The following is a 12,298-nucleotide window of genomic DNA, read 5'->3' on the forward strand; positions in this document are numbered from 1 at the left end:
CTGGGAGAAAACAGAAAAGAAGCCAATTGCAGTTTGTGCAACAAAGAAGATGGGAAAATGAGGTTGAAATTATTTTAATCAGATATTTTAAGTCCTTTAAATCAGCCAGAGATTTTGTATGCAAATCACTTCCTGCAGTAGTGCATTATGTCTCTTAATTTAGTTAATTTAGTGGATCTGTGTTCTCAGGTTGGTTGTTTCCAGCTGTTGTGATCTGAAATCACTCTTTGGATCATGTGGGGAGTTAAGAATTCCCTTGGTTTCAGTGGGAGGGAGTTAAAAGCCTTTTCCTTCCGCAGGTCGAAGAACTGAAGAAAGTCCCTTCCACGAGCAGCAAAGCCATCGATGAGGCAAAGGCAAAGAGGGAGCTCCTGGAAAAGGCAAAGGAGAAGGAGGAAGCAAAACTCCAGCAGGTTCTGGCCAGCCTTCAGGATGAGACAAAAGAAATTCGGAAGGAAAAAGAGGTTTGAACGGTTCTGACTTGGAAAACCTGCTGTGTTAACTTTGCAGTGCTGAAGGAAACGATCACAAGACACCTTAGGAAATGCCATTTCCATGACAGTTCCACTGTTTCACGTGTCACCTCAGTGCAGCCTCACTGGGAAATTGATCTTCAATTTATAATTAGGGCTAAATCTTTCTTGTCTGCCCTCATAGTGATCAAATATATATAAACTCATATGTTTATAATAAATAATCTTACACTTCCATCATTTAAATGCACTTTCACTTTCTCCCACCAAACCATTTAAGCCAATATGCTACTTCAGTAAAGATATTTTGGAATGGGATGTTCCAAACCTTTCCCAGCTAATAATCTCCTTTTGAATTAATGGACAACTACTCTTAACAGCTGGTGGTTGTTGTTGAAGCTGTTCAATCACTGAACACCTGGAGGCTGGAAATTTATCCTGTAAATTTGGGGGGTTATTTTCTGTAATTGAAAATGTGGATTCTCCACTTGAGCTGTAATTTAGCACAAATTGAGAAAATTATATAAAGCTTATATGAAAATGTTCTGTGATAATTCCCTGAAGTTCTTCATAATTAGGAAAAATGCCTTGTTTAATTTCCACCCAGAATATGTTAATAGATGAAGAAATCCTGGTTCTTCTAGAGCACAGGACTGTTTTCTGCTGACAGCAGAGCTGTAAAAGAACATCCCATTTCCTGTTTCTCCTTTCCCACAGTGGCACTGAGGTAACAAACCCCACGGTTGCCTGGTTGATTTGTAACCTCTGGTTGATTTGCAGGGCAAAGAGAAGGAGCTCATGGAGTTCAGTAAGGAGGTGACCGAGGCCCGTTCCAACATGGAGCTCAAGCAGTCGGAGCTGGAGATCTACCTGAGCAGGTACAACACGGCCCTGGCTCAGCTCAGCCAGGCCAAGGAGGCCCTGAGCAGCACCTCAGAGACCCTGAGGGAGAGGAGAGCTGCCATCCAGGACATCGCTGGGAAGCTACCCCAGGCCGAGCAGCAGCTGAAGGAGGTGACGCTTGACTTTCCCGTTTCATTTCTTGGAGTCACAACACAATATCCTGACACAAACCAAAGTGAATTGTTAACACTAATCTCAAATAAACAACATTCAAACTCTATATTCTATTACTCAGTTCACTGGGGGAATAAGTATTTGATTTCACACTTAGTTTGGGTTAAGCCAGTGTTAATATTAAGCACTGAAATTACATCCTGCATATCCCTGCAAGGGAATCAGGTTAAATATCACACTGAGACATGTTAAAGAAATAAATAAATGGGTGTATTTCTTAGCCTTCTTTGGGGTGGTGAGGCCCTGGCACAGGTTGCCCAGAGAAGCTGTGGCTGCCCCAGCCCTGGGAGTGTCCAAGACCAGGTTGGAGCAACGTGGGCTAATGGAAGGTGTCCCTGCCCATGGCAGAGGTGGGACTGAATGGGCTTTAAGATCCCTTCCAACCCAAACCATTCTGGCATTATTTGAATTTTGTTCCTTGCTCCTCTCTTATTCCCCAAAATAAAAGATAATGCCTGAATCCAGTAGTTTTCACGAGGCTGAGACAGTGTCTTTCTTTCTTTGAACCCCCAGAAAGAGAAGGCTCTGGAGAAGCTGGGAAGGGAGGAATCGGGGGTGAAGGATCTTGTGCGGAACCTGCGGCGAAAAGTGGAAGAAGCCAAAAGTTCTTTAGCACAAAGTCGCAGTCGAGGAAAAGTGCTCGAGGCTCTGCTCCAGCAGAAGAAATCTGGGAATATTCCTGGACTATATGGAAGACTGGTAAATTTTAGGAGGCTCTTATACTTTTTGGCTTAAACTTTAGAGGAACTGAGTGGTGTTTCTGTGACTGAGTAAATGTGGGATGTCTCACTTCTGTGGTGCTGGGAATTTCGAGAGCAGACTTGTAAATGCTGTGGAATGGCTGTAAGGTAAAACATTTTTCAGTTCTTTCCAGTTGGTTTAAAATTCAGAGCTGAGGTAGGATTATTCATTCCTGTTGCACATCACTGTAACTGTACATTTTGTATTCTGCAATTTTTCCCCACCTGTCCATCCAAGGAGAATTACCTCTGCTTCAGAAAGATGAGTCTGTTCAGTGTATGTACCTTTGAAAAAAATGCATAGATTTACTAAAAAGGATAAAACTCCAAGAGCAGCCACAGCTGCCAAGCTCATCCATGTGCTTCCGCCTCAATTCTCAGGGAGACCTGGGAGCCATCGATGACAAGTATGACGTGGCCATTTCCTCGTCATGTGGAGCCTTGGACCACATTGTTGTGGACACCATTGACACTGCCCAGGCCTGTGTGAACTTCCTGAAGGCAGGAAAGATTGGAGTTGCCACCTTTATAGCCCTGGACAAGGTGAGTCCCTGGACAAGGAGAGCTTGGGCAAAACTAATTGTTTCACTGTTAATTACAGTCTGATTGTGTTCGCTTTAAAGCCTTAACATCCCTTAGAATGATGGAATGACCTCAGCATTTATCCTAAAGGACACCTCCTTCCTTTGTTTCCTTTGTGGGCGTAGATGACTGTATGGGAAAAGAAAATGGGAAAAATCCCAACTCCTGAAAACACCCCCCGGCTGTTTGACCTGGTGAAGGTGCAGGACGAGAAGGTTCGCCTGGCGTTTTACTTCGCGCTGCGGGACACCCTGGTGACTACAAACTTGGACGAAGCCACCAGAGTGGCATTCCAAAGGGATAAAAGGTGGAGGGTGGTGACACTGCAAGGACAAATCATCGAGATGTCAGGTACTGCAGCACACACTTGTGCTTTGTAGCTGATATGGAAACCCGACATGTTCTCTGATCTCTTCTCATCCCTTGTGCTGCAGGAACGATGACTGGAGGGGGGAGAATCCTGAAGGGCAGGATGGGATCCTCGGTCGTCATGGATGTCTCAGAAGAAGAGGTTAGTACAGAATCCTAATGCAAAGGGGAATTCCCTCAGAGTTCCTTAGGGTTTGGAAGTTCATAGCACGTGTGTGTGTGTCCTTTGAAATCAGCATGAGCAGAGAACAATGTGGGATGTAAGGTACACTAACCATGGTTTATAAAGCCAAAATTCACAAGGTTAGCAGAGGTTATGGTGCTCTTAAGTGCATAAAAGGGTGGCCAGGCGTTGCAAGGGGCTGCCCAGGGAGGTGGGGGAGTCCCCATCCCTGGAGGTGTCCCAGGAAGGCCTGGCCGTGGCACTCAGTGCTCTGGGCTGGGGGACAAGGTGGGGATGGGGCACAGGGCGGACTCGATGACCTGGAGGTCTTTTCCAACCTCAGTGATCCTGGGATTGTGTATTTTTTCACAGCACAGGTGTCATAAGCCCCTTATTGAATGTTTAGTCCCATAGTGCTACCTTTGGTAGCTTGGGAACTGAGTGGAGGTAGGGATGAGAACATGGAAGATATGGATCATAAGGAACCACTTCTTGCAGAGCAGTCCAACAGAAAAGACAGGTTTGGGCCCTCACTGGTGTCCATGCAAGATTTGTCAAGGAGTGTCAGAACTTTCCTTCCAATTTGTATGTTAGGAATACTTTGGCATATCAGGATGCAGTTTGCTTTTTCTTCTGAATTGTTTTAGGTTTTAATCTCTAGTTGCCCCTCATTTTTCACCGTTAGAGCTGATGTTCTTTGCAAATTATCTAACTGTCACCTTTTTGCTCCACTCGATCCTTGTGTTTGCAGAGCTCACAGACTGTGCTTTGTCTGTGGCAGTGACAGCAGGTAAATGATCCTCTCTTTCTGTGTAGGTCGGTCAGATGGAGGCCCAGCTGCAGAAGGATTCTAACAGAGCAGTGCAGTGTGAGGAAGAGAAATCACAGCTGGAAGAGGCCGTAAGGAAACTGCAGCAGGACATCTGGGAAATGAGGAACACCTCGGAGAAGTACACAGCCAGTATCCAGGTGAGCAACACCTGAGCTCTGCAGAAGTGTCCTGGGGTGCTTCCAGCTCCACATAGTCCTGAGGAGAGTCCAAGGACAGGATCCCAACCCTGTTGTGTTCTTGTTCTCCCCAGAGTTTTGCTGAGCAAGAAATTCATCTAAAAAACCAACTCAAGGAACTCGAGGCGAACGTCGTCGCTGCTGCTCCCGACAAGAGCAAACAGCAGGAATTGGAAAAAGCCCTGGAGGGTTATAAAAAAGGTACATTTTGTGGAGATGGGGGCAGAGATTAAAATGGTAATCAGCAGAGGAAGCAATGATTTGGGCTTTGTGCTTCAGTTCCATTTCTTGGTTTGGGACCTCATTTCTTCTAAGGGGGCTAAAAGGTATTTCTAGAGATTAGAGAGTAAAAAACATTTCTTTTTTTGCAATTTCTCAAGCTGAATTAAACATTAACTTCAGTATTTTGTTTCTTTGGTTAGATTTTTCTGGCTGTATGACATACAGATTCATAAGGAAACTGAGTTTAATTGGAACCAGTAATGAGGAGATAACGTTATTAAAGTCAAGTGAAGGCTCTTTCCATGTTCTAACTAGACCATTACATGAGTATAAAATAAATCCCCTGTGGTCTGTGGTGGGCACAGATCCTTTTTGTGAAATAATATTGTTCAGCAGGTGTAGTAACTGCACAGTAACTCCAACTCCTGAGCAACAGTTGGTGGCCAGTTCTTAAAATTTAACCTTTGAGCATTTTCTCATTAAATAAATGCAAAGAGTGAGCTTGGAATAGCTGCTTATGCACTCTCTCATGTATTTAAGTACCCTGTGTACATGAAATTATCCAGTTAAGTGTTTAGGGGTTTACACCAGAACAGCTTTGGTAGTAGAACAGTGTCAGAAAGACGTGGGTGGTATTTTTCTGTTTGTCACAGTTAAACTCACCATTTTTCACAGTATAAAGAAATATGTGCAGTTCTCAATACAGTGAAAGAGCAGAGCCTAAATCACTTGATGACTTAAATCTTGATGTGTCTCAGCAGTTCCACGGGTGTCACAGTGATTCACCCCCTTTGTTCCTGCCAGGTTATGAGCAGCTGGCTGAGAAAGCCCAGGGAATGGGAAATGAAGTGAAACGGCTGCAGAACCTCATCATGGACATCACCAATCGTAAAGTTAAAGCCCAGCAAGACAAAATTGATAAGATTGACAAAGAAATAGATGAATGTTCCTCGGCCATCACCAAGGCCCAGGTGGCAGCCAGGGCTGCAGACAGGTACAGCACTCCCACTCCTCAGGGAGCTCAAGGGAAACACCAGTCTGGGGTTTCTGATCGTTTCAAAGTCACATTTAATGAGCATTTCCCTGATATTTGCCTGGCACTGAACTGCCATATTTCAGCATAAAGATCCAAACTGCCACACACTGGAGCAGTTCAGATCTGAGGGCACTGATTTGATGATGAGACCTGTCAGGAAAGAAAATGGGGTCTATTTTTGGTGTTAGCTTAGCAATCCATAGTGAATATTTGGAACAAATGTCCAGTCTGTCTCTGAGAGAAGAAATTAAGTCATTTAATGAGGGTTGGCTGCTCTGAGTTTAAGGAAGACAACTTTGTTTTCCTTGGATACCTCAGGAGTGTGGGAATTGATGCCTAAACAAGCACTTCCTCCTTGGTTGTCAGCAAATTGTGTCTCGAGGTTATTTTCTGTCACATCTGCCCTTGTTTGGGGTGCACAAACATCTCTGTCCCCCTGCAGGAACCTGACAAAATCTGAGGAGGCTCTTCAGCGCACGGAGAAGGAAATGGAAGAGAATGAGAAGGACATTAAAAACTTGACAGCAGAGCTGACCACGCTGGAGGAGAAAGCCACAGAGGTGATGAACGACTGCCAGCAGGCTGAGGTAGGTGGCACCTCCAGGTAAACCAGGGTGATGACTTACATCCTCACTGCATCCCACTTACAGCCCAGTCCCATGCAAATGTTGTTGTACAGCTGCAGACTGACATTCCAAGGAATGGCAAAGGTGTATTTTTATTTTTTATGCTCACCTGGAAGTTTATCTTGACCCAGTTTGCTGAATATTAGAAAAAAAACTTACACCAGGTTTCCCCAAGGAAATTATTGGATTTAAAACTTGCTTAAAAATAGATTTTTTTTTTCCAGTTTTGTGGGATTTTAGTTTCCCGTCTGGATTTCTGGATGTGAGGGAGGGAAAACAACCAGGATGGCTGAACTTCCTCCAAATACAGCTGGGTTTTGAGCCTGTCTTTCTCTAAAACTGCCTTTTAGCTGAAAGTGTGTGAGTGTAGGACTCAAGATCGTAGTTTGATCCAGATCAGGCATGAAAATATAAACTGCAGCCTATTTGCAGTCACTCTACAGTTCAGGGAGCAGCTTTATAAATCCAAGGCTGTGTGTGTGTTTGCATCAATCCCTTTGAATAAACACAGTGAAAACAAACCCACAACCCATGAGAGGGGTGACATTTTTGCAGGTGACTGATGAATGCCCTGTTTTGGTGATTTCTGTCCAGGAAGCTTTGCCAGCAATGCAGGAGGAGAAGAAGAATTTGCTCCAGGAGATTGAAAGGATTCGGGATGAGGAACATGAACTTCAGAGTGAAGCTCTGAGCATCAAACTGAAAATTGAACAAGTTGACAGCCACATCTCTACCCACCAGGGAAAGGTTAAATACTGGCAAAAAGAGGTAGGGAAATGGTTGAGGTCCTAAACCTTCAGTCATGGAATTGTGGGATGGTTTGGGTTGGGAAGGGACCTTAAAGCTCATCTCATTCCACCCCTGCTGTGGGCAGGGACACCTTCCACTATCCCAGGTCCCAGCCCCATCCAACCTGGCCTTGGACGCTTCCAGGGATTCAGGGGCAGCCACAGCTTCATCTCACAGGATGAGCACATTAACATCTCATTAAAAACCAGATAATCTGGGAGAAAGCTCCTCTTCAGCTCACAGTTGAGTGGTGTTTATGCAGGAACAGGATAACAGGGTAAAAGGATATTTATTGTGTTTTTCACATCCTATTTAAAGGGAGTTGTGAAGAACCTTTGAGTGTTTGGAGAAGCTTCACTATGTACCAACACAGAAAATACTTATTTTAGAGTGATAACTGTTAGGATTTGAAAAGATTCCTGGTAATGGCTGTTACATTTCAGATCTCCAAGCTGTCCCTGCACCCCATCGAGGACAAGCCCCCCGAGGAGCTGCCAGTGCTGGCTGAGCAGGAGCTGGAGGCGCTGCAGGATCCCGACGGGATCACCAAGAGGATCGCGCTGCTGGAGGCCCAGAGGCACGAGATGAAACCCAACCTGGGGGCCATTGCTGAGTACAGGAAGAAGGTAAAGCCTCACCAAGGCCATCCCGTCTCTGGGAATTCCAGCAAAAAGGAGTCCTGCTCCTTTTCCTTCAGGGAATTGCAGTGGAACCCTGGGATTTTCCCATTCCTGTTACCAGCCTGAGTGTTTGTCAGCTCGTCCTCAACCAAGTTGTTTTAGGAGCTTCCCTAAGCCTTTTGTATTCCAGACCATCAGCTGAAGGCAACTTCCTCCATGATCTTGGAGGTCCTTTCCAACCTAAATGATTCCCTGAGTCTCCTGTGAATGTTGTATTTAGAGTCAAGTCTTCACAGCTGAGACAGAAAAAAATACTGGAAGGTTTTTCTCTTCACTTCAGTAATAGTGGACTATCCCTCAGGTTAAATCATTTTAACATGATTTTTCCCTCAGCAGCAAAGGAGAAAAGAGAGATAATTTTGGTTTTTTTAGTTTGAGGGCTGTTAGCCTGAAATTCTTGAAAAAGGCATTTTTCAGATGATAGGAAAAGTGGTTTAAAATGTAAATCGAGGAGGCACTTCTTTAACTGCATTTCTGTGGTGCTGTTTGTGTTTCCCTGCAGGAGGACCTGTACCTGAAACACGTGGGAGAGCTGGACAACATCACCAACGAGAGGGACAACTTCAGACAGGCCTTTGAAGAGCTCAGGAAGCAGAGGCTGAACGAGTTCATGGCAGGGTTCAACGTCATCACAAACAAGCTCAAGGAGAACTACCAGATGCTCACCCTGGGGGGGGATGCTGAGCTGGAGCTTGTGGACAGTCTGGATCCCTTCTCCGAGGGAATCATGTTCAGGTTGGTCAAAGTACTTCTTAATTGTCATATTCCTTTTCTCAACCTGTTTTTAAGTTGAATTTCATTGATCATCACTGAACCAAGACAGGCTCGCTATTGGCAAGGTACTGGCAGAATTCACAACTTTTTAACTCTGGGATTCATTTCTCCTGGAGAAATCGGGAACTAACAGCAGCTGGAAAGCTTTGACCTCATTTCCCAGTGCTGAATTCCCAAATCTGCCCAAGGGATGGGGGCAGTCATGTGTTGTGCCACAAACGCTCTGAGGAGTATGTTCATGATTTAGGAGTTAAAGAGCACTTGGGAGGGGAATTCCCAGGAGCTGGGAGGTGTCCCAGCTCCCGAGAATGACCCCTTCCAGCAGGTTGGGCTCAGCCACACCCCAGCTGGGCAGGTAAGTCAGGAAACCCCTCCCTGTTTGCAGCGTTCGGCCTCCCAAGAAGAGCTGGAAGAAGATCTTTAACCTGTCGGGGGGTGAGAAGACGCTGAGCTCGCTGGCGCTGGTGTTTGCCCTGCACCACTACAAACCCACCCCCCTGTACTTCATGGACGAGATCGACGCCGCCCTCGACTTCAAAAACGTCTCCATCGTGGCCTTTTACATCTACGTGAGTACCCAGGGGCACCTCTCTGCCTGTTCCCTTCCCACCAGGACACACAGACTGGCAGCACAACTACAGCACAGTTTAAATCTGCAAGGACAGTTCTCAGGGGAAGCTCTGGAGGAAGAAGATTTCCAGAAAGTGCTTGGAATTTTGCTTTCTGCATGTTTTTTTAAGCTCCTAAGTTTGATGCTTTCCCAAAGTGAGGGGACTAATAGAGAATTTACAAGTGTTTTCCCTACAAATCCTCTTTCATAAGTTGTCTAAAGAGAGATGGAATTTGCCAAAGGTGGCACATCTCCATGTGCTGTTTCCTCTATAAAATCCCCCAAACTAATTGAGCTCTCAGTGATGTCCATGTATCCAAGCTCATGATCTCTGAGGAGCAGGCAAGGTTGGATTTATACTTCCATTTCATTCCCATGAGCTGTGTCCCATCAGTGTCTCTGATCCATCTTGATTAGCAGGTTTTTTTCATGCCTTTAAAAGTCCTGCCCTCACCATATTTAAGCAAAGCAAACCCTTCCAGGTACGGTTGTGGCTGCCAGTTAAACCTGGGATGTTCAGAATTATCCCAAATGTCGCCACCAGTTTTGGGAACAGGTGGCAAGGATTAGGATCAGCTACTTTAAATTAGGGAAACACCTGGAAGTTCCCTGCCTGCGGCTGTAGGTTTAAACTTGGCTTCCACAGTGTGTCCACAGAGGAGGGTCCATCACCCACAGGTGAGCCAAGGGTTTAATTCCAGCTGCAGTTTAGACTGACACAGACAGTTAAAACCTAGTACTGAGTTTAGCTTTTAAATACAAATTTAACTTAGTGTAGAGCTGTAGGTTGTATTTTGTGCACGACTTTGAACTTCCATGAGCAGCCTGGTCTGTGGAAGGTGTCCCTGCCCACAGCAGGGCTGGAACTGGATGGGCTTTAAGGTCCTTTCCAACCCCAGCCATTCCATGCTTCTGTCCTGGAGAAAAGGGGCTCAGAGCCCTGAACTTACCCTGAACTGGTGGGTTCTTAAGCACAAAATCAGTTTTATTTCTAAAGCACCACCAAGTTCAGACACAAGGTCACACAGCCAGTGTTGATTGAGGCTGGTCCTTGTTAGCAGAGGGTTTGCTTTCCCCTCTTCAAATCCACAGGAATTGATTTTCCTGGTCACTCTCAAAGCAGCCCTGGCTCTGACAGTCCCAGTGACTCAGCAATACCCCCCTCCAGCCTTGTGGAATTCCTGGAACGAGGATGGGAGCAGGAACTCTGTGGCTGGTGATGGGGCACGGGGCTCCCACCAGGACAGAGCTTTGGGAATGCTGGGCACTAACAAGCCCTTTGTGTTTCAGGAGCAAACCAAGAACGCCCAGTTCATCATCATCTCCCTGCGCAACAACATGTTCGAGATCGCCGACAGGCTCATCGGAATCTACAAGACCCAGAACACCACGAAAAGTGTGGGCACCAACCCCAAAAGCATCGCTCTGAAGGGACTGCGGGAACTGGCTGCCCTGGAAGGGAGAGCCCAGAGCCAGCGGGGACCCCAGAGCCAAGAGGGACCCCAGAGCCAGGAGGGACCGAGTGCCCTCGCTGCTGCTGCTTTTTAGGTCTGTCTAAGCTACTTTTATTTTGTTTTGTACATTTTGTTAATAAAACCCCACCTCGATAAACTGTCATGTGAAAACTGAGGAAGGGGGGGAGCTCGTTGAGGGGGGCAAAGGTAAGATTTCAGTCCGTGTCAGGGAAACAGGAGGACCCTGGAACTACTTCCCTGTGAGCCTCCCATGTCTTGGGAAGAGCAGGGAGCAGATCCTGCTGGAAGCTAGGCCAAGGCCCAGGGAGGGAGTGGGAACAGCCACCTCCAGGGCTGCCTCCAGCTCTGGGATCCCCAGCTCTGGGATCCCCAGCTCAGGATGTGGAGCTGCAGGAGATGCTCTGAGGGCTGGAGCCCCTCTGGAGACAACTCCCTGCTCCTCCCTTCTCCGTGAGGGATCAGGGGAGGGTCTGCAGTGAGGGAAGGAAGGTGATGTGATGGCCAGTCCTGCTGTAAGAACAGGCTTTATTTGTAGGCAAACCTCAGAAAATAACAGTACATTGGGAGTGTTACAGGTGTCAGTCAGCGGTAAAGGCACTTTAAATTCCTGTCGTGAAAAATAAAATTGTATTAGAAATTCTTTTAAAAAGGAAAATAAAAGATAGGAAGGGGAGTAGGAAATGCAGCCTCATGGGGCAGTGAACAGACCATCAGGACTGGAGACTGATGTGTCAAGTGCAGCCTCCCAGCAGGGCTCAGGACAAAAACAAATTCCCAGTTTTACTGGGGAATTGGTATGAGAGCACTTACACAGTCCCAGCACACACCTGGAACACCATTCCAAAACTGAGCAGTGGGATGCGTGGGATTTGCCACTGGAACTCTGAAAGATGACAGAAAAACTCAGGAACAAATTCCAGGCACAGCTCCCATCCCAGTGTCCTCCTGCTCCTCACCCTGGGACACTCCACACCCCCCAAGCTGCACCTGGGCTGGACTCGGGCTTTGTCAACACTGGGATAGCAGGATTGGGATCAACTTTAGGCTTAAGGAATGTAACAGTATCACCTCTGAGGACTGACCTCGCATGAACTGTGCCAGCAGGTGGGATTTGGCAGGACCCCCCAGTGCCTGCTGATAACGGGCAAGTTTGGGGTTCAAAACCCCAAGTTCAAGGAGTTAAAGGGTAGGTTCAGAATTCAATCCCTGCTTACAAACCACATCAGCCAAGGAATGCTGCCGGGCTGGGAGAGAGAATTATTTTTATGAGGTCAAATACCCATTTCTGTGTTTTTCTCAACTCAATCCCCAGTGAATTGTCGCTCACTGCCTCGTGCTGGTGGAACTACAGCACTTGGAGCCTCTGCCAGGGCTTGATCCAGCCTGGTAAAGGCTAAAACTGGCTCCATTTAGGCTGGAGCAGCTCAAAAGCAGCAAATGGTGTCAGTGAGCACCTGAGGGCAGAATAAACCCCTGTCCAGGGACAGGTCTCTGTGCTGACAATCAAAAGGTTAAATATAAATTCACATTCCTTGTCAGGTTAAGAGCTCCTGATGTCTGAAGTCCTCCTCCCCCGGACTCCAGCAGGAGTTTTGCCACTTCCTGCAGTGTGTTTGTGTTTTCACCACACCCTAAACAATTTAGGAATAAGTCAGGGAGCAGTGGGAGGTCCCT

At 46.5% G+C, this 12,298-nt stretch overlaps 1 protein-coding gene across 3 annotated transcripts in view; it reads left to right on the forward strand.

The window, feature by feature from the left end:
• SMC4 (structural maintenance of chromosomes 4) overlaps nucleotides 1–10,769 on the forward strand; it is a 30,128-nt gene extending 19,359 nt beyond the window's left edge. For all 3 annotated transcript variants that reach the window (XM_032698310.1, XM_032698312.1, XM_032698311.1), the window contains exons 10-24: nucleotides 300–464; nucleotides 1,254–1,487; nucleotides 2,064–2,249; nucleotides 2,672–2,833; nucleotides 2,998–3,223; nucleotides 3,307–3,383; nucleotides 4,221–4,373; nucleotides 4,487–4,613; nucleotides 5,439–5,628; nucleotides 6,113–6,257; nucleotides 6,891–7,064; nucleotides 7,529–7,711; nucleotides 8,268–8,500; nucleotides 8,925–9,108; nucleotides 10,440–10,769. In XM_032698310.1, coding sequence (XP_032554201.1) covers nucleotides 300–464; nucleotides 1,254–1,487; nucleotides 2,064–2,249; nucleotides 2,672–2,833; nucleotides 2,998–3,223; nucleotides 3,307–3,383; nucleotides 4,221–4,373; nucleotides 4,487–4,613; nucleotides 5,439–5,628; nucleotides 6,113–6,257; nucleotides 6,891–7,064; nucleotides 7,529–7,711; nucleotides 8,268–8,500; nucleotides 8,925–9,108; nucleotides 10,440–10,697 — 2,697 coding nt within the window. In that variant the 3' untranslated portion in view covers nucleotides 10,698–10,769. The remainder of the gene's footprint in view (nucleotides 1–299; nucleotides 465–1,253; nucleotides 1,488–2,063; nucleotides 2,250–2,671; nucleotides 2,834–2,997; nucleotides 3,224–3,306; nucleotides 3,384–4,220; nucleotides 4,374–4,486; nucleotides 4,614–5,438; nucleotides 5,629–6,112; nucleotides 6,258–6,890; nucleotides 7,065–7,528; nucleotides 7,712–8,267; nucleotides 8,501–8,924; nucleotides 9,109–10,439) is intronic.
• The last annotated feature ends 1,529 nt before the right edge of the window (nucleotides 10,770–12,298 follow it).

The sequence above is a fragment of the Chiroxiphia lanceolata genome, chromosome 10, assembly GCF_009829145.1.
Source record: "Chiroxiphia lanceolata isolate bChiLan1 chromosome 10, bChiLan1.pri, whole genome shotgun sequence".
Classification (NCBI taxonomy): Eukaryota; Metazoa; Chordata; class Aves; order Passeriformes; family Pipridae; genus Chiroxiphia; species Chiroxiphia lanceolata.